Consider the following 23,847-nt stretch of genomic DNA (forward strand, 5'->3'; position numbering starts at 1 on the left):
TGCACAGGTCACACCTCAGAGGTATGTTTGTACAGGTCACACGTGAGATGTATGTTTGTACAGGTCACACCTCAGATGTATGTTTGTACAGGTCACACCTCAGATGTTTGTTTTTACAGGTCGACCCTCAGAGGTATGATTATACAGGTCACACCTCAGATGTTTGTTTGTTCAAGTCACATCGCAGAGGTATGTTTCTACAAGTAACTCCTCATTGGTATATTTGTACAGGTCACACCTCAGAGATGTATGTTTGTACAGGTAACATCTCTGAGGTATATTTGTAAAATTCTACATTTAATGTGTCTTTGTAGTAAGTGACACCTCTTGTGTCTGTGTAAAAGGTGACAAATCAGGTTTGTTTTTAACAGGTAATACCTAAAGTGTGTTTTTATTAGGCTAGATATCCGTAAAAAGTGATGCCTTAAGTGTATAAGCAAGAATTGATACCTCAGATATATTTGTAACAGGTGTTGTCTCAAGTGAATTTGTAAAAGACAACACCTCAGATATGTTTTTAACAGGTGTTGTCTCAAGTGTATTTGTAAAAGGCAACACCTCAGATATGTTTGTAACAGGTGTTGTCTCAAGTGTATTTGTAAAAGGCAACACCTCAGAAATGTCTACAACAGATGTCACTTCAGGTATTTCTATTCCCTGCACAATGAAGTTTGAGGGTTGGGTGTGGGGTATACTGGAATCAGGTTGTTGGTCTATCTGTCTGTGTATCTATCAGCAGACATAACTTGTGAACCACTTTTTTTAAACATTATAAAAATATTTAGTACCATGTAAATGTACATGCAATTTTTTATGCTCCCCGAAGGGAGAGCATGTAATTGCTGCTTTGTCAATCTTTCTGTCAGTCTGTCCATCCATCCAATTGTCTGGAGCATAACACAAGAGGTATCAACATAATGCTTCATAGGCAGATAAATCTCAACAAGGAGAAGCATAATTTAGGAGTTATTGCCCTTTGTTATTTATCATATTTAAACTCTGTCTGGAGCATTACACTAAAACTATAACAGGTATTAAGGTGAAGTAGATAGATCTCAACAAGAATGGGGGCAGTGTACAAGAACTCCCTTGTTACCGTTTGTTATTTTTCATACTTAAATTTTTTCCCATTCAGGGAGCATTAATCGTCTCTGATGGCCCTTGTTTTCTTATTTTGCTAGTAATATTAGTTACCATGGAAACAGATAATTCTACTTAAATTTTGACCTGTAGTGGCTATAGATCATTTGTCCTGATATCAATTTTAATGAAACTTTGTCAAACAGTGTAACATATTAAAACCCATAACTTACGCACGCAGTATTATGTCTTTCCAGAACCATTGCTATAGAGACATAATGGAGGCTTCTGATTGATTGAAATTTAGATATCTTTCTGTTATGCTTAAGATTGATCAATAAGAGCCTTCAGGTGTGATACTTACAATGGTGATATTTTCTTCCAAAATAACTCATATCATTTAATTGCCATGGTAACCAAATAAGACCAACGAATACATGGATCTTGTCCATTCTTCTCTTAAACCTGGGAACTAATTCAGCTTGTCAAAGTCTATACTTTGACGCATCAGATATTTCCAAAATTGTTACTATGGAAACAGATATACATGTACATTGCATTTCCAACAATATTGGTTCTCCTTGTAACAATTGAGACATCAGATGTGTTTGTACATTATAACAGATAAGACTTTGAGTAAATTATATATGTGTATCACACACGTAACAGGTGTGCTGACGAGCATCAAACACGTCCAGTGTATCACACACGTAACAGGTGTGCTGACTATCAAACAAAACACGTAACAGGTGTTATCAAACACAGTGTCACACACACAGGGTGTGTGTATCACACACGTAACAGGTGTGCTGACGAGCATCAAACACGTCCAGTGTAACACACACGTAACAGGTGTGCTGACGAGCATCAAACACGTCCAGTGTATCACACACGTAACAGGTGTGCTGACGAGCATCAAACACGTCCAGTGTATCACACACGTAACAGGTGTGCTGACGAGCATCAAACACGTCCAGTGTATCACACACGTAACAGGTGTGCTGACGAGCATCAAACAGTGTATCACACACGTAACAGGTGTGCTGACGAGCATCAAACACGTCCAGTGTATCACACACGTAACAGGTGTGTGTGCATGTATCACACACGTAACAGGTGTGCTGAAGCATCAAACACGTCCAGTGTATCACACACGTAACAGGTGTGCTGACGAGCATCAAACACGTCACACACGTAACAGGTGTGTATCACACACGTAACAGGTGTGCTGACGAGCATCAAACACGTCCAGTGTATCACACACGTAACAGGTGTGCTGACGAGCATCAAACACGTCCAGTGTATCACACACGTAACAGGTGTGCTGACGAGCATCAAACACGTCCAGTGTATCACACACGTAACAGGTGTGCTGACGAGCATCAAACACGTCCAGTGTATCACACACGTAACAGGTGTGCTGACGAGCATCAAACACGTCCAGTGTATCACACACGTAACAGGTGTGCTGACGAGCATCAAACACGTCCAGTGTATCACACACGTAACAGGTGTGCTGACGAGCATCAAACACGTCCAGTGTATCACACACGTAACAGGTGTGCTGACGAGCATCAAACACGTCCAGTGTATCACACACGTAACAGGTGTGCTGACGAGCATCAAACACGTCCAGTGTCACACACACATAACAGGTGTGCTGACGAGCATCAAACACGTCCAGTGTATATCACACGTAACAGGTGTGCTGACGAGCATCAAACACGTCCAGTGTATCACACACGTAACAGGTGTGCTGACGAGCATCAAACACGTCCAGTGTATCACACACGTAACAGGTGTGCTGACGAGCATCAAACACGTCCAGTGTATCACACACGTAACAGGTGTGCTGACGAGCATCAAACACGTCCAGTGTCCATCACACACGTAACAGGTGTGCTGACGAGCATCAAACACGTCCAGTGTATCACACACGTAACAGGTGTGCTGACGAGCATCAAACACGTCCAGTGTATCACACACGTAACAGGTGTGCTGACGAGCATCAAACACGTCCAGTGTCACACACACGTAACAGGTGTGCTGACGAGCATCAAACACGTCCAGTGTATCACACACGTAACAGGTGTGCTGACGAGCATCAAACACGTCCAGTGTATCACACACGTAACAGGTGTGCTGACGAGCATCAAACACGTCCAGTGTATCACACACGTAACAGGTGTGCTGACGAGCATCAAACACGTCCAGTGTATCACACACGTAACAGGTGTGCTGACGAGCATCAAACACGTCCAGTGTATCACACACGTAACAGGTGTGCTGACGAGCATCAAACACGTCCAGTGTATCACACACGTAACAGGTGTGCTGACGAGCATCAAACACGTCCAGTGTATCACACACGTAACAGGTGTGCTGACGAGCATCAAACACGTCCAGTGTATCACACACGTAACAGTGTGTGCATCAAACACGTATCACACACGTAACAGGTGCATCACACACACGTAACAGGTGTGCTGACGAGCATCAAACACAGTGTATCACACACGTAACAGGTGTGCTGACGAGCATCAAACACGTCCAGTGTATCACACACGTAACAGGTGTGCTGACGAGCATCAAACACGTCCAGTGTATCACACACGTAACAGGTGTGCTGACGAGCATCAAACACGTCCAGTGTATCACACACGTAACAGGTGTGCTGACGAGCATCAAACACGTCCAGTGTATCACACACGTAACAGGTGTGCTGACGAGCATCAAACACGTCCAGTGTATCACACACGTAACAGGTGTGCTGACGAGCATCAAACACGTCCAGTGTATCACACACGTAACAGGTGTGCTGACGAGCATCAAACACGTCCAGTGTATCACACACGTAACAGGTGTGCTGACGAGCATCAAACACGTCCAGTGTATCACACACGTAACAGGTGTGCTGACGAGCATCAAACACGTCCAGTGTATCACACACGTAACAGGTGTGCTGACGAGCATCAAACACGTCCAGTGTATCACACACGTAACAGGTGTGCTGACAGTCAAACACGTCCAGTGTATCACACACGTAACAGGTGTGCTGACGAGCATCAAACACGTCCAGTGTATCACACACGTAACAGGTGTGCTGACGAGCATCAAACACGTCCAGTGTATCACACACGTAACAGGTGTATCAAACACACACGTAACAGGTGTGCTGACGAGCATCAAACACGTCCAGTGTATCACACACGTAACAGGTGTGCTGACGAGCATCAAACACGTCCAGTGTATCACACACGTAACAGGTGTGCTGACGAGCATCAAACACGTCCAGTGTATCACACACGTAACAGGTGTGCTGACGAGCATCAAACACGTCCAGTGTATCACACACGTAACAGGTGTGCTGACAAGCATCAAACACGTCCAGTGTATCACACACGTAACAGGTGTGCTGACGAGCATCAAACACGTCCAGTGTATCACACACGTAACAGGTGTGCTGACGAGCATCAAACACGTCCAGTGTATCACACACGTAACAGGTGTGCTGACGAGCATCAAACACGTCCAGTGTATCACACACGTAACAGGTGTGCTGACGAGCATCAAACACGTCCAGTGTATCACACACACGTAACAGGTGTGCTGACGAGCATCAAACACGTCCAGTGTATCACACACGTAACAGGTGTGCTGACGAGCATCAAACACGTCCAGGTGTGCTGACGAGCATCAAACACGTGCAGTGTATCACACACGTAACAACAGCATCAAACACGTCCAGTGTATCACACACGTAACAGGTGTGCTGACGAGCATCAAACACGTCCAGTGTATCACACACGTAACAGGTGTGCTGCAGAGCATCAAACACGTCCTGTGTATCCTACTCGTAACAGGTGTGCTGACGAGCATCAAACACGTCCAGTGTATCACACACGTAACAGGTGTGCTGACAAGCATCAAACACGTCCAGTGTATCACACACGTAACAGGTGTGCTGACGAGCATCAAACACGTTCAGTGTATCACACACGTAACAGGTGTGCTGACGAGCATCAAACACGTCCAGTGTATCACACACGTAACAGGTGTGCTGACGAGCATCAAACACGTCGTATCACACACGTAACAGGTGTATGACGAGCATCAAACACACAGTGTATCACTGGGCGACTAACGACAACAGTAACAGATGTGCTGACGAGCATCAAACACGTCCAATGTCACACACACGTAACAGGTGTGCTGTCGAGCATCAAACACGTCCAGTGTATCACACACGTAACAGGTGTGCTGACAAGCATCCTGGGCGACAACAGGGTATGTCAGGGCGACTAGAGAGCATGAATGGGCGACAACAGGGTATGATTGGGCGATCACTGGCTATGACTGGGCGACCACAGGGTATGACTGGGCGACAACAGGGTATGACTGGGCGACAACAGGGTATGACTGGGCGACAACAGGGTATGACTGGGCGACAACAGGGTATGACTGGGTAACAACAGCTTGGCGACCTGTAGTATTTTTTTTTACAAATATACTATGGAAAGTGAAGTTGGCAATGATCTCTCTTGTGAAAGTTAAAAAAAATAAACAATATTTTATGTTCAAAATCATGTATGTAATCCTATGGAGATGTATCCAGGTCCCTTGCAATCTACATTTGATTTACTTATACCGACCAATCAACAGAGAGCTGTGATTACATACACGCGCGCACAAATAATTAACCAAAGCATAATAACTTAAGTATCTGCTGTATGGTCGATCCTCAACTAAACTTGATCTTCAGTCTCATATTTTTGGACATGTCCACTGTATATTCATCCCAGATGAAACTGAAGGATACAACAGTGACCAGCTTCCCTTGCTCCGCCTGCCAAAATCCCACGCCCTGGCCACGAACCTAGCCTTGACACACCGAATGTCAAAAAATGCGGTGACAGAGATAATCGACAATCAGGGGAGCTATCCTGCATGTTTATAAGCGAAAGCACTTGGGAAATTTGCTATTGCACTCCAAGAAATACGGAATCTATATGTTACGGTGGGTATCAGAAAAATATTTTCATTACATTTGAACTTAAATAAAATTTCATGTTTCCAGAAAATCACAATTCAGCTTGCTTAAAAAATTATAACAGACTCTTTATCCTTCATTACATTCCATACAAATTAACAAAAAAAAAAATAGACAGATAAATAAATAAATAAATAAATAATAAAATGAAAATAATACTGACGATAAGAAAGAATGAAGAGAAAGAAAGGTCCTTCCATCTTCTTGCATGAATATTTCAGTAATATCATCATCATCAAAATTTATTTCCTCCCAAAGGAAATATTGGTATATATAAACAGAAACAGTTCAATTACCGCGTGGAAGTAGAGGATTTACCAATGTAAATCCTGAATATCGCGTGGAAACGTCAAAAAAAATAAGAATAATTAAGCTAAGGAGCGCGTAGCACTTACAACGAATCTTGCTGCTTTCATCAGAAAAAGTTTCTGGACAGCAGCATCTTGCAGCTGGAGGCCTGAGGTCAGGCCTAAAAGCGTATTAACAAAATTGGTCGGTACATAAATGGACCAAAGTCTGAGAGGACTTCCTGTAGAAAACATCACTGTCCCAAAACAATCTCTTCAAAATTATCCTTAGTTTTGGAATCATGTCATGATTGGCTCGTTGACAACAAATTATCATTACATTTAGGTAAAACAGAAAGTATTTTATTTGGACCAAAGAGAAAATTAGGACAAGTACCCGAGGATGATTTCAAAATTTCATGTAACGGTCAAAACATTGTTTCGCAATCTTCAGTAAAATACCTCGGTGTTACGATAAATAAATTTCTATCTGGAGAGGAAATTGTCTCCAACATTATCCAAAAAATCAACCAAAGACTTAAATTTTTTAACAGAAATAGTAAATGTCTATCTCTAAAATCTCGTAAAACTTTATGTTCTGCTCTGATTCAGTGCCACTTTGATAATGCGTGCTCCTCCTGGTATGAAGGAATTACTAAGAAACTCAAAGGTATACTCCAGACTACCTAAAACAAAATGGTCCGCTTTATTCTTAACTTTGATAACAGAACAAGGATCACTGTCACTGAATTAGAAAAACTAGAACGAAGGGTCCGTCAACTTCGCCTCAACCATACTTTTAACATCTATAATGGTAAATGTCCACAATATTTATATGAACTTTTCTCTCTAAACAAAAACTGTTTTGGTACTAGATCTGGAACGATGAGTTTCTCAATAAAAAACGTAAAAAGCATAGAAAGTTCTTCCTTTTCTACTTCGGCCACAAAAGATTGGAATTCCCTTCCAGAAAATATTAAAAATTCTAAAAATAAATATCATTTTAAAAACAAAGTAAAACAATTTCTGATGCTACAATCAAAAGGCGAATTTGACAACCCCTTCGTCTACTATTGAGCTCAACCTCCACTTCTTTGCGTCTGGTTGAACGGGTAGTGATGTTATATTATTGTACATATTATGTTATATTATTGTTCATATTATATTATTAAATTTATATAATATCTCTTCAAATCCCATCCTTTTTCATAAATGCCCTGAAATGTGCCAAAACATTTTATTCACTTTCAGTATTTGTTTTCATATCTTCTATGTAAATGTAATTTTCTTTCAAATATAGTGCTCTGTTTCATTTATAGTTAATGCTGCGAAAATTAATTCAATCTCATTTTCCATGGCTTTACATCTCAACCGGAATGATTACACCTTAAATGGACCCCATTGGAAATAAGCCTATTTTATAGGCTTTATGGGTAATCCAAGGCCAAAGGCATTTTCATCTGGTTTTATCAAATTTCTCTCTTTTTTATTGATATTTCTAAAATTTTCAACTATTTTACTTAGACGATTTGCAAGCACAGTGTAATTTAATTTCTGCGATACTAGTTTAAACTGTGATATTTTAAGGTATGTGAAATTCTTCTGTGATATTTTATATTTTATAATTAATAATTTTAAGAAATCCACATTAATTTATTACTGATTTTAATTATTATTGAGTTGCTTATGTAATGTGATATTTGTAATGTGTAATTTTATTATGTCTTTGCCTGAATAAACATAATAATAATAATAATAATAATAATAATAATAACTTCTACGCAGCTCATTGGTATTACCACAGGAACAGCAGAGGTGAGAAAATACGTCATTGACGGGCTCGGAACAAAGAGTGCACACAGTACGGGCTGGAATAGCTGGTGTTGACAAGGTAGAGCTTAAGGAGTAAAGCACGCGAATGTCTGCTTGCGATTATGCTGCAAGCCACATTATATACGGTTTGTAAGAGGAATGACACTTGCTAAAGATCTTGAAATCGTGGTCTATTTTTCTTTTTTTATTGATCTATATTAAAACGGAATGGAGTTTACATCTACTTACAATCGTCAGTTCCAATTGCAACGTTTTAATAATGTCTATAAAGCGCAAACTAGAAACAATTTTACTGAAATTATCTCTTCAAATTATATGAAAAAAAATCCAAATTTGACGCCATTAATAGCTTTCATTACTTCCCCTAATTCGGAACTCTTTTGATAGATAAGGTAATAACTACATAGTTTTGTTTTAGGTCATAGGTCATCCAGTTCCGCGTGCTAGGCAACGAAAGGTTTGCCTAAGAAGTGAATCGATAATTTCTTTTACAATTCATCCAGTACTGAAGGTTTGTATTGTTATCGAAATTAGTTGTCAACACGAAAGTTTACGTCCGATTTTCATAGAAGTTTCATATGAAGTGCATTATTATAATCACTTTCACGATGTTGCAATATCAGATGTCAACTGTTTCCGCCTGCGATCTTGACAATTCTAATTCCTGTTGTATTTTTACAGTTGGTTGAATCGTTTGATACAGTCGGGAGGCTCATTGGAGCTGTAGGATTTACTCTTAAAGATGGCTTGTTCAGGAATCAACGAGCATCATGAGGCGAGACGACGACAAAACCAATACGAGAGAAAGGCTTTTGTTCGCGTAAGTCGATACTCTTTACAAACGATCATATATTCATCGGAACGTTACAACAATTATAAGACATATTGGTTATATATGCTTGGACTGGGGCCAGGCCATTTATCCATTAGTCAATGCTTTCATAATGTCAGTTTGATGCTGATAGATACATTGGGGGTTGCATGCATTCTTTAGACCATGCTAAAGTCAATCAATAAATTGATCAAAATTTAACGAACAACATAAGTTTTGTATTCTCCAAACTTGCTCATTAACAACGGTATCAGGCCCTATACAGTTGTATATGGATGAGGCCAACATATTATAGAATCCAGTTTTGTCTGCTTTCACCAGTGCTGACAACATTAGCTCAGACAGATTTTCTCAACAATACCAGATGTGAAATACCACCTGAAAATGCTAAACATCTGTTATTAAAAGATACTACCATACTTGTAGTGTTAGTAACATGGTATTGGCCACGTTTATCCGAGAGACACAACAATGCCCATTTTTTGATTCTCTCATCCTTTCTCCTACCATAAAAAATGGTGAATGGTGCAAACTTTCAGCAGATCTTTTCACAGCTGACTTTCTTAGAGGCTTCACAACCTAACTTCAGTGTAACAATTTTTTTTTCGTCCCTGTATTTATCACACACCAATTTTATTGACAAAATCTTTAGTTGAAGGAGAATGATTAACGTGAAGATGTAGACATCTAACGGATGCTTGACACCACCAAAGTAGTTTGCCCAGGTCATTTAGAGTTAAAGATACTTAAGGAGCTGGTGAGGGAACTTTCTCCCATTCTCTGCCCTGTCTTATGTCCCCCTTGACTGCTAACACTGTGTCAAAAGAAGCTAAGTATTTAACTCTGAAAATGACCATATCATTAATCTCTCACTTGTATTTATTGTAAGTTGCTAGAATGTATCATAATAAGCCACAATATAAATCATGCCAACAACATCCTTACAATACAGTTTCATATAGTTTTGTGAGAGTCATTTGATAGAATCATGGATGTTTGGGTGGCTCAGTGGTAAGTCACCCACCTTTCACCTAGCCGTTCAGGGTTTGATTCACAGAGCGGATGTGAAAAGGTATGAGGTCACCTGTCTGACCAAGTGGGTTTTCCCTTGGGTACTTTGGTTTCCTCCCACAGAACGACGCTCTCATGCTTCTGTATGGGCCAACAAGAGTGATTAATATAAGCTAATTGCTTGTTTCCCAATAGTTGTAAAGTAAATGGTGTCTATATTTAATTTATAGAATTTATTGAAATAACTCAGAAGGTAAACAAAAAGATATTTTACTTCTAGATTTTAGTAAGACCTTAAGCTAAGTATTTTTGTTATATAAAAAAAAATTAATAAATAAAAAAAAGGAAAAAGGTTTCTATCCGAGGAAAATGTCAGGTCCTGTCTTCCACCAGGAAGAGACATGTTATCAATTATTTTTGCATGTCACTCCATGGCCAAGAAATGGAACATGTGATGGAAAGGTCAGTTATCTTCGGATCACGGAGCATGTGATGGAGAGGCCAATTATCTTGGGGTCAGCATAAACATAAAGTGGGACATCATTGCATCACTTACTTAGAAGAGCTGATATCATCCTAGGCTTCCTGAGGCACAATCTTAAAATTTTATTTTCCAACATCAAGCAAAAGACCTATAAGTTGCTAGTCCACTTACAGGTTGAATATGGTAGTCTGGTGTCCCTAGTCCTCACTAAAAAAGGTCATAGATAAGTTAGACAGTGTATGACTGCCTGTTTCACTTTTAACTGCTATATTTTGTCACCTCCAGAGTTAGCAACATTTTAGAATATCTGAAATATGGCATTGCTTCTCAGATCACAAAAAAGACCCGAAGTTGATCATACATTATAAAATCTGTTAGAGAAAACTTATTATCACTTCTAAACGCTTAAAACCTTATTTCCAGACAGCCTAGGCTTATTCATCAACTTTCTTTTCAAAGTTTTCCATGTTACACATATGTGTATAATATATTTGATATCGTCAACACCGACTTTGTTTTCAGAGAAGTTCAACATCGTTGTTACATCGCTCTCCATCTTTAGTAAGAATATGTGTTCATGTACAGAGTTTCTCGTCCGGAGTAATAATACCTAAAGCATAATTTTCAGGTCTGATCAATTTTACTTGAAAAAGGGATGGGGTGAGGGGCTGTTTTTATGTTATACCTTGGTAAGCAGTGTGTTGTTCTGATATGTAACTTTTTCGAATACATTTAACTCTCAATATTATAGACTTTGCATTAGATAGAAGAACGACATTTACCAGTGTTTACTTTCTAACTGAACTATGTCTTTGATTATTCTGCCTTCAAGCAGCCTGTTCAGGTCCATTAATAAAATTGATCAGACCTGACTGTGACCCATTCAGGTGTCAATCATCATGTAAATTTCATGTGAAATTGATTGTAGAGTTGTTATTGGTGATGCTTAATACTGGATAAGTGTTGGTGATGGTAGTTTTAAAGGGTTATGGTAGCTTTAAGGGGTTATGGTACATTTTCATGTCCATGTTCTTAATTTTCTTACACCTAGTATTGTCAAAAAAGCATGCAGTTCATTACAACAATGTTGCTTTTCTGATGCCACCTTCACTTCAACAAAAACAATGTAATGTATTGATCTGTCATCAGAGCAGCAGGAGATATTTCTACTGAAATACATATACATACATGTATAATTAATACATTTAATCATAACTAGTCACACCATCATCACACTGGGGGCTCCTGTCCAGGAGTACAATACTGTTGAGACATGTACATATATATGTACACTGCATGTCAGTATTTGTTTTAATGAGATTTTTTTTTTTATTTTTCCAAACTCAAGTCCTTTTTGAAAACAAATGTCTCCTGAATATATGTCTGTTTTCCAAAATTAAACAATAAGCTTTGAATTTGTCTTTAAGCTTTGTCTGTTCCTGAACTTCTATAATCAGAAGATAGTTTTAAGATGTAAAATAGAATTTGCTCTTATAACATGTCATCGTGTTTTAGAAAAATTCACAGGGTCTATAAAAAAAAATACCATTTCATTTCTTTCTTGTTGTTATCCCTGATGAAAAGTGTTTGTTGGAAATATTAATTTGGGCTGCCAGGCATTTTTTTCCGGGCTATAACTTCAAAATTGTTCAACTCAACATCACAAAACTTGCTGTATATATTAAGTTAGTGCTCTAGTTGTGCATTTTGCTATTGATGACATTCTATTTTTCATATTTTTATTGTTACCATGGTAACAACCAAAAAGCACAAAATTAGTGTTTACTTTCCTTTTTAGGCTACAACTTCAAAACCATTTCACTGTATATATTAGGTTAGTGCCCTAGTTGTGCCTTTTGCTGGTGACAACATTTCAATTTTTATATTTTATATTTACAGCTAAAAAACACAAAATTGTTAACTTTCTTTTCCAGCCTACAACTTAAAAACTGTTCCATTAAATTCTACAAAACTTTCTATATATAAAAGGTTAGTGCACTAGTTGTGCCTTTTCTTATTGAGGACATTTTATTATTCATCTTTTTTCTGTTACTATAAAATTTTTTGACTTCTTGTGACTCCTTGTATTATTCCAGAAATTGCATTAATTTTTTCATGGACAATACCAAACTCTATTCAAATATCTACAGTCAAACATACAGGATCTACATGAAGATATAAACTCTTACTATAAGGTTGTAATGTAAGATATATATATATATTGTTAAAGTTGAACAAATCAAGGTGAGCGACACAGAGCATATGGATCTATTGTTCTTTTATTGAATTCCAGTTTGTAGTCCCCAAATTTGTACAAATTCTCACAGCTTTATTGACTGATTCCAGTACAGTGTGTCATTATGTCTCGTTCAGTGTAAGTCAGGGTATGACATATGTATATCAATATTCCTGCACTACATTCCTGAAATATTGGCTGAGCTGAATACTGTTACGATGATATTATTCCAGTTTAAACAGTAATTTTATTAATGAAAAATTAGAATCAATCATGAATGAATTCTACAGAACAAAATATGTAGACCTTAGAGTACAGATGAACAAACTACACATCTCAAGCTTCAATGAAGGTTAAAATCAAACCACGGTTATCATATCAGGTTTGAATTGTAAATCTCTACATTGAGGTAGGAATAATTTTTCATTGTCACTTGACTGATCAACCAACAGGTCTAATTTCATGTTTATCAAAATATTTTAAAAATAAATTCCAAAATTGTTGAATGTTTTTATGTATTCATGACGATAAATAAATCATTTATTTATTTTTTTTTTTTTACAAAGTTGAATCTACCATATGAAGTTCATACTGAATTATTTGAAAACAAAGTAAAGCTAACAATGGTGGGCTGATCGCTCCCCTGATGTCTTTTATTGATTGTCTGGCTTTGATTAATTACTGGTTGGATATTAATACAAAGTGGTTTATATTTAGAATTATATGTCAGTGAATACTTCACAATAGGGTTTTAACATCTAGTATATCATTCACATTTAACATTAAAATGCAGGTAGAAATTTAATGAAATTCCTGTTTTTGTAAGTCTTTAAGTCTTAAATTCTTGTTTCAAAATTGTTTCATTGAAAGATTTTTTTATCTCTTTTGCTTTCAGATCAATACTTGTTAAATCCAGCATGCTACAGCACTTTTTTACTCCCATATATCACAGTTATTTGGTTTTAAAGATATTAATAGTTTTTGAAATATTTTTCATGCTTTTTTTCTCCTATGTAAAGTGTAGAACATTGACAGGTATTCATTATGAAATCATACAAATCCTGGTCAGTAATTCATAGCAGAAATTGCCTTTAACATGAAAACCTTGATTGTTTTCAGATTTTGAGATGAATGTGTCAGTAAAACTTACACATGTCGAATGAACTGTTGTTTTTCTTACTCAGGTTTGCCTCTCGGTCTTTAATACTATGATTTGAACTCTGAGGATTTTCAGGTATTGTTTTAAACAGTGCATAATGACCCAGATTGATATCGTACTGTGTAAGACAGATTATCAAGATCTGTGTCAGTGATATCCATTTATCAATATTGCACGACATTTATCTTGGCACAAGTCTATCCTCCTGCTTAGTTAGAGATTTAGCTGCCAAATTCTGTAAGCAGCCAGACTTCAATTGTCATTCTGTCTTGTAAGTGCAACAAGTTTGAGTTGATTCTTTTTTTTTATAGTACATATCAAAATAAATAAATAAATAAATAGACAAATAAATAAATAAATCACAAAAAGTATTATATGTGAATATAGTCTTTACTGACAATAGTTTTTATTTGGTTAAAAAAAATCGCCGGAATTATTTGAAAAATTGATTTGTTTTGTTTATAGTAAAAATTACACCAGTCATTCATCACTATATAGCAGTGATGACACATTAATGGAAAGAAGTTTACCATATGATAATAAATGATTAAGAATTTTAATTTATGAAAACAAAACACAACAAATATATGTATAATTCGTACAACTCAAAAGTCATTTAGAGCCCAGCAAACCAACAGCAGTAGATATTTAATCTTTTAATTCTTAAAAGTAACCTTACAGATTAATTTTTTTTTTAATTGTTATTGTACAACATTTTACTGCTTCACAAATGATATTTTTGGAGAGGTTGGCTCTCTGATATCTAGACAATATAACACTCTATAGTTTTCCCTTATTTAAGTTTTCACATGATTACCTCTCCACTCTTTAGATGATGATACTGAAAGACAATGAGCGTGATGACTGTCAGCTGATGCAGGCTCCTCAAGGTTCTTACGAGACAGAGCTAGTTCATCTCAGAAAATTGGGAAGTCCTCCTGGAGACACATCAGGCTTAGGTCATGACCCCTTATCTACAGACAGGTCAGTCCACAGTGAATTAGTATACAGAGATCATAACCCCTTATCTACAGACAGGTCAGTCCACAGTGAATTTGTATACAGAGGTCATGTCTCCTTATCTACAGACAGGCCAGTCCACAATGAATTTGTATACAGAGGTCATGTCTCCTTATCTACAGTCAGGTCAGTCCACAGTGAATTTGTATACAGAGGTCATGTCTCCTTATCTACAGACAGGTCAGTCCACAGTGAATTTGTATACAGATGTCATGACCCCTTATCTACAGACAGGTCAGTCCACAATGAATTTGTATACAGAGGTCATGTCTCCTTATCTACAGTCAGGTCAGTCCACAGTGAATTTGCATACAGAGGTCATGTCTCCTTATCTACAGTCAGGTCAGTCCACAGTGAATTTGTATAGAGAGATCATAACCCCTTATCTACAAACAGGTCAGTCAAAGTGAATTAGTATAGAGTGGTCATGACCCCTTATCTACAGTCAGGTCAGTCCACAGTGAATTTGTAGAGATCATGACCCCTTATCTACAGACAGGTCAGTCCACAGTGAATTTCTATAGAGATCATGTCTCCTTATCTACAGACAGGTCAGTCACAGTGAATTAGTATACAGGGGTCATGAACCCTTATCTACAGACAGGTCAGTCCACAGTGAATTTGTATACAGAGGTCATGTCTCCTTATCTACAGTCAGGTCAGTCCACAGTGAATTTGTATAGAGATCATGACCCCTTATCTACAGACAGGTCAGTCCACAGTTAATTTGTATAGAGATCATGTCTCCTTATCTACAGACAGGTCAGTCACAGTGAATTAGTATACAAGGGTCATGACCCCTTATCTACAAACAGGTCAGTCCATAGTGAATTTGTATAGGGATCATGTCTCCTTATATACAGACAGGTCAGTCACAGTGAATTAGTATACAGAGGTCATGACCCCTTATCTACAGTTAGGTCAGTCCACAGTGAATTTGTATACAGAGGTCATGTCTCCTTATCTACAGACAGGTCAGTCCACAGTGAATTTGTATACAGAGGTCATGTCTCCTTATCTACAGACAGGTCAGTCCACAGTGAATTTGTATAGAGATCATGACCCCTTATTTACAGACAGGTCAGTCTACAGTGAATTAGTATACAGAGATCATGACCCCTTCTCTACAGACAGGTCAGTCCACAGTGAATTAGTATACAGAGGTCATGACCCCTTATCTACAGAAAGGTCAGTCCACAATCAATTTTTATACAGAAGTCATGACCCCCAATCTACAGGCAAGTCAGTTCACAATCAATTTTTATACAGAGATCATGACCCCTTATCTACAGACAGGTCAGTCTACAATGAATTAGTATACAGAGATCATGACCCCTTCTATACAGACAGGTCAGTCTACAATGAATTAGTATACAGAGATCATGACCCCTTATCTACAGACAGGTCAGTCCACAATCAATTTCTATACAAAAGTCATGACCCCTTATCTACAGGCAAGTCAGTCACAGTGAATTAGTATACAGAGGTCATGACCCCTTATCTACAGTCAGGTCAGTCCACAGTGAATTTGTATAGAGATCATGACCCCTTATCTACAGACAGGTCAGTCACAGTGAATTTGTATACAGATGTCATGGTCATGACCCCTTATCTACAGACAGGTCAGTCTACAGTGAATTAGTATACAGATGTCATGACCCCTTATCTACAGACAGGTCAGTCCACAATCAATTTTTATACAGAGGTCATGACCCCTTATCTACAGTCAGGTCAGTCCACAGTGAATTTGTATAGAGATCATGACCCCTTATCTACAGACAGGTCAGTCACAGTGAATTTGTATACAGATGTCATGGTCATGACCCCTTATCTACAGACAGGTCAGTCTACAGTGAATTAGTATACAGATGTCATGACCCCTTATCTACAGACAGGTCAGTCACAGTGAATTTGTATACAGATGTCATGGTCATGACCCCTTATCTACAGACAGGTCAGTCTACAGTGAATTAGTATACAGATGTCATGACCCCTTATCTACAGACAGGTCAGTCTACAGTGAATTAGTATACAGAGGTCATGTCTCCTTATCTACAGTCAGGTCAGTCCACAGTGAATTAGTATACAGATGTCATGACCCCTTATCTACAGACAGGTCAGTCTACAGTGAATTAGTATACAGATGTCATGACCCCTTATCTACAGACAGGTCAGTCCACAATCAATTTTTATACAGAGATCATGACCCCTTATCTACAGACAGGTCAGTCTACAGTGAATTTGTATGCAGATGTCATGGTCATGACCCCTTATCTACAGACAGGTCAGTCTACAGTGAATTAGTATACAGATGTCATGACCCCTTATCTACAGACAGGTCAGTCTACAATCAATTTTTATACAGAGGTCATGACCCCTTATCTACAGGCAAGTCAGTCACAGTGAATTAGTATACAGAGGTCATGACCCCTTATCTACAGTCAGGTCAGTCCACAGTGAATTTGTATAGAGATCATGACCCCTTATCTACAGACAGGTCAGTCACAGTGAATTTGTATACAGATGTCATAGTCATGACCCCTTATCTACAGACAGGTCAGTCTACAGTGAATTAGTATACAGAGGTCATGACCCCTTATCTACAGTCAGGTCAGTCCACAGTGAATTTGTATAGAGATCATGACCCCTTATCTACAGACAGGTCAGTCACAGTGAATTTGTATACAGATGTCATGGTCATGACCCCTTATCTACAGACAGGTCAGTCTACAGTGAATTAGTATATAGATGTCATGACCCCTTATCTACAGACAGGTCAGTCCACAGTGAATTTGTATAGAGATCATGACCCCTTATCTACAGACAGGTCAGTCACAGTGAATTTGTATACAGATGTCATAGTCATGACCCCTTATCTACAGACAGGTCAGTCTACAGTGAATTAGTATACAGAGGTCATGACCCCTTATCTACAGTCAGGTCAGTCCACAGTGAATTTGTATAGAGATCATGACCCCTTATCTACAGACAGGTCAGTCACAGTGAATTTGTATACAGATGTCATAGTCATGACCCCTTATCTACAGACAGGTCAGTCTACAGTGAATTAGTATACAGAGGTCATGACCCCTTATCTACAGTCAGGTCAGTCCACAGTGAATTTGTATAGAGATCATGACCCCTTATCTACAGACAGGTCAGTCACAGTGAATTTGTATACAGATGTCATGGTCATGACCCCTTATCTACAGACAGGTCAGTCTACAGTGAATTAGTATATAGATGTCATGACCCCTTATCTACAGACAGGTCAGTCCACAGTGAATTTGTATACAGAGATCATGACCCCTTATCTGCAGACAGGTCAGTCCACAATCAATTTTTATACAGAGGTCTTGACCCCTTATCTACAGACAGGTCAGTCTACAGTGAATTAGTATAGAGATCATGACCCCTTATTTACAGACAGGTCAGTCACAGTGAATTTGTATAGAGATCATGACCCCTTATCTACAGACAGGTCTGTCCACAGTGAATTGTATACAGAGATCATGACCCCTTATCTGCAGACAGGTCAGTCCACAATCAATTTTTATACAGAGGTCTTGACCCCTTATCTACAGACAGGTCTGTCCACAGTGAATTGTATACAGAGATCATGACCCCTTATCTGCAGACAGGTCAGTCCACAATCAATTTTTATACAGAGGTCTTGACCCCTTATCTACAGACAGGTCAGTCTACAGTGAATTAGTATACAGAGATCATGACCCCTTATCTACAGACAGGTCAGTTCACAGTGAATTTGTATACAGAAGTCATGTCTCCTTATCTACAGACAGGACAGTCACAGTGAATTAGTATACAGGTGTCATGACCCCTTAAAGATAAACGGTGAAGTTGATATGTCTTGATCAGTCAATGTGTATATAGAGGTCATGACCCCTTCAGATAGGTCAATTATTTTGTACCTTGCCTATGTGAGACAATTACTGTTTGAATGACGCTTGAATCACCTTGCTTAAATATTTGTTGGTGATGCTGATATTTGTATTTTAATTACTTTGTAGGCAAAGAAGAGAAGATTTAAGACAACAACAAAATGTAGAATATTCGGCTAAATTGCCCAAAAGATTTAATGTAAGTTACACTATATCATTGGATAATGTGATATTTCAACTTTCTCAGCTATCGCCAGTTTTTCTCAAAAATGTTATTTTATCTGTGGTTTGTCTACTAGATGGACCAGGAGAGGTCCAGTCCAATGTTTTAGGGACAAACATATTATAAGCGTGTATCTTAAAACATCACGTGTCTTTAAAATCTCCATCCTGATATCTCAATCACCATCCTGATATCTCTGTCACCATCCTGATATCTCTGTTACCATCCTGATATCTCAATCACCATCCTGATATCTCAATCACCATCCTGATATCTCTGTCACCATTCTGATATCTCAGTCACCATCCTAATATCTCCGTCACCATCCTGATATCTCAATCACCATCCTGATATCTCTCAATCACCATCCTGATATCTCAATCACCATCCTGATATCTCTGTCACCATCCTGATATCTCTCAGTCACCATTCTGATATCTCTGTCACCATCCTGATATCTCTCAGTTACCATCCTGATATCTCTGTCACCATCCTGATATCTCCGTCACCATCCTGATATCTCAATCACCATCCTGATATCTCTGTCACCATCCTGATATCTCAATCACCATCCTGATATCTCTGTCACCATCCTGATATCTCTGTCACCATCCTGATATCTCTCAGTTACCATCCTGATATCTCTGTCACCATCCTGATATCTCAATCACCATCCCGATATTTCCGTCACTATCCTGATATCTCAGTCACCATCCTGATATCTCCGTCACCATCCTGATATCTCAGTCACCATCCTGATATCTCCGTCACCATCCTGATATCTCCGTCACCATCCTGATATCTCAATCACCATCCTGATATCTCCGTCACCATCCTGATATCTCAATCACCATCCTGATATCTCTCAATCACCATCCTGATATCTCAATCACCATCCTGATATCTCAATCACCATCCTGATATCTCTGTTACCATTCTGATATCTCTCAATCACCATCCTGATATCCCAGAGATGAAAATGGCTGGCATTGGAAAAGGCGGAAATCCGTCGATCGGCGGAAAATTTTCATCTCTGTTGTTATTCAACTATAGCTTTCATACGTTGAACTGATGTAAAAGTTATCTTCCCTCGTATTATCGATTTGACAATACCGGAAGCTCGGTGCTCGTTGCTGCTCGATGTTTAATTTTACAGTTTATAAGGGCATGTAAATCGAAGGATTTAAGAACCGATTTGATGAAGATTGCTTAAAAATAAAATGCATCATCAAAACAAACCTACCCCCCCCCCCCCCCCCCCCCCCCCACCACCACACCCTTGAAATTTTCTCATCGAATTTGCATCGATCTCAAAAATGACCAAATTTGTCATGAAAAAGGCGGAAATCTGCCAGTCGGCATAATTTTTTTTATCTCTGTCCCAGTCACCATCCTGATATCTCTCAATCACCGTCCCGATATCTCCGTCACCATCCTGATATCTCTTTCACTATCCAAACATTTCTCTCACTCTTCCAAAACCTCTTTTACTGTCCCAACATCTCTCTTACCATCCAAACATCTCTTTCACCACCAAACCACTGACCAAACATTTCTTCACTGTCCAAACATTTCTCATTGTTCCAATATCTCCCTCACCGTCCCAACATCTCTCTCACTATCCTAGCATCTCTCACTGTCCTAACATCTCTCTTACTGTCCTAACATCTCTTTCATTGTACTAACATCTCCAAAAATGTCCAAACAAATTTCTCCCTATCCCAACATCTCTCTCATTGTCCCAACATCTCTTTCATTGTCCAAACATCTCAATAACTGTCCAATTATCTCTCCACTGTCCCAACATTTCTCACTGTCCTAACATCTCTTTTACTGTCCAAACATCTCTCAATGTCCTAACATCTCTTTCACTGTCCCAACATCTCCCATAATGTTCAGACATATCTCTCGCTGTCCCAACACTTTAACAGTACAACTTTATGGTTACTGGACAGACAAATACTGCAGTACATCTTTAGGGTTACTGGACAGATCTCTACAGCAGTACAACTTTAGGGTTACTGGACAAATACGGCAGTACAACTTTAGGGTTACTGGACAGATCTCTACAGCAGTACAACTTTATGGTTACTGGACAGATAACTACAGCAGTACAACTTTTGGGTTACTGGACAGATAAATACAGCAGTACAACTTTAGGGTTATTGGACAGATATCTACAGCAGTACAACTTTAGGGTTATTGGACAAGTAACTACAGCAGTACAACTTTAGGGTTATTGGACAGATATCTACAGCAGTACAACATTAGGGTTATTGGACAGATCTCTACAGCAGTACAACTTTAGGGTTATTGGACAGATAACTACAGCAGTACAACTTTAGGGTTATTGGACAGATCTCTACAGCAGTACAACTTTAGGGTTATTGGACAGATAAATACAGCAGTACAACTTTAGGGTTATTGGACAGATAAATACAGCAGTACAACTCTAGGGTTATTGGACAGATAACTACAGCAGTACAACTTAAGGTTTATTTGACAGATAACTACAGCAGTACAACTTTAGGGTTATTGGACAGATAACTACAGCAGTACAACTTAAGGTTTATTTGACAGATAACTACAGCAGTACAACTTTAGGGTTATTGGACAGATCTCTACAGCAGTACAACTTTAGGGTTATTGGACAGATAAATACAGCAGTACAACTTTAGGGTTATTGGACAGATAAATACAGCAGTACAACTCTAGGGTTATTGGACAGATAACTACAGCAGTACAACTTAAGGTTTATTTGACAGATAACTACAGCAGTACAACTTTAGGGTTATTGGACAGATCTCTACAGCAGTACAACTTTAGGGTTATTGGACAGATAACTACAGCAGTACAACTTAAGGTTTATTTGACAGATAACTACAGCAGTACAACTTTAGGGTTATTGGACAGATAACTACAGCAGTACAACTTAAGGTTTATTTGACAGATAACTACAGCAGTACAACTTTAGGGTTATTGGACAGATCTCTACAGCAGTACAACTCTAGGGTTATTGGACAGATAACTACAGCAGTACAACTTAAGGTTTATTTGACAGATAACTACAGCAGTACAACTTTAGGGTTATTGGACAGATCTCTACAGCAGTACAACTTTATGGTTATTGGACAGATAACTACACCAGTAAAACTTTAGGCTTATTGGACAGATAACTACACCAGTACAACTTTAGGGTTATTGGACAGATCTCTACAGCAGTGCAACTTTAGGGTTATTGGACAGATAACTACAGCAGTACAAGTTAAGATTTTTTTTTTGTTCCAGTCAACAGACTACCAAAGTCAGTGGTGAAGACCCTACTGGACCTTGGAACAACATTCTGATGATAATGAATCATAGATCTTAATGGTGAAATTCTACCCCACTGGTTGTTTTAAACAGCAAATAGAAAATACAATATTCAAATGCCATTTTTTTGGGTGTTTTTTTCCTTCGGGAATTTTCTGTTTTAAACAGTTGAAAATTAATCAGAAAAATAGGGAATATATGCAAATTGGAAGATTTTGCTGAATTTCCATGAAATGAGGTTTCTGTTTGGAATTTAATGTTAATCAAAATTTATCTAACCACATAATCAGTGTTTATTTTAAACACCTTCTGATTGGAAATGGATTTCATTTTATTTTTTATTTTCTTTTTTCCAGGAAATGCTTTTTTTCATAAACATGATATATCATGCTAAATATTGTATAGTCATTACCATATTCATGTGCTCAACTGTGAAAATATTTTGTGGTCTCATCACACATAAGATCGTGACATGAACATTTAAGTCCAATCAACTTTTTCTTCTGATTATAAAGCTATAGAAAATAATAACCATTATACTTGAGTCAAAATAAAATATCCAGTTTTATTACCAGGTGCAATAATTGTACTGATAATTTTTTTTTTTTTTTTTCGGAATATCTTGCAAATTATCTTTATGTCTTACTCCAATTGTAAATGAAGGGAGATAACTCACTCAGAACTCCTATCCAATTTCATTATATCTGATGTCTTTCAAGAAGTTTTTTTCTTAATTTTAGCTGTGAAAAGGCTATTAAACCATGCACTTTGAATCTTCATGAAGTAAGAAGAAAAGGATAAATACTTTCTAGATGCAGCCTGTAGTTTCCATCAAGTTTTAAACCTATTTTATCATGTTAGGTTCCTTGGAAGTGTATTACTAGAGGAACATCTTGTAGTTGTTAATTTGTTTATACTGATGCACTGTGAGTTTGGTATTTGTGATAAATATTGATTCACTCTTTTTCCTTTTTCACATGTTATATATTTGTTTATTTATTTATTACCCATCAGTATTATTTTTGTAAGCCCAGAGTCTTGATTGAAGTGATATAATCAGATTAGCGATTTAAGTGATATAATCAGATTAGCGATTTAAGTGATATAATCAGATTAGCGATTTAAGCGATATAATCAGATTAGCGATTTAAAGTAAGTTTTTATACCTGGATTTGTCAGTCAATCACAGGAATATTTCCGATTTAAAATAATCTTAGATTTAAGTAGGTGTAAAATTTGATTGCTATTTGATAGATATGATAGTTATCTGGATATTTGTAGCCTCTATAGAAGGTATGAGGCCTATGCCATTTAAACATTGATTTGACTCTATTACTGTATGCATGTAATTTTTTTTTTAATTCTATTTATCAAATTATGTTTCGTTTTTGTTCAATGTGTGTCAATAAACAGGTTTA

At 37.9% G+C, this 23,847-nt stretch overlaps 1 protein-coding gene across 1 annotated transcript; it reads left to right on the forward strand.

Moving 5' to 3' along the window:
• The first annotated feature begins 8,723 nt into the window (after positions 1-8,723).
• Positions 8,724-19,226, forward strand: LOC132550659 (uncharacterized). Its single transcript, XM_060214750.1, has 5 exons — positions 8,724-8,761; positions 8,932-9,070; positions 14,805-14,956; positions 19,024-19,093; positions 19,194-19,226. The coding sequence occupies exons 2-5, from the start codon at positions 8,993-8,995 to the stop codon at positions 19,224-19,226; spliced, it is 333 nt and encodes a 110-aa protein (XP_060070733.1). The 5' UTR covers positions 8,724-8,761; positions 8,932-8,992.
• The last annotated feature ends 4,621 nt before the right edge of the window (positions 19,227-23,847 follow it).

Source organism: Ylistrum balloti, unplaced genomic scaffold (genome assembly GCF_031769215.1).
Source record: "Ylistrum balloti isolate Yb309-2 unplaced genomic scaffold, AGI_CSIRO_Ybal_v1 Utg370138, whole genome shotgun sequence".
NCBI lineage: Eukaryota > Metazoa > Mollusca > Bivalvia > Pectinida > Pectinidae > Ylistrum > Ylistrum balloti.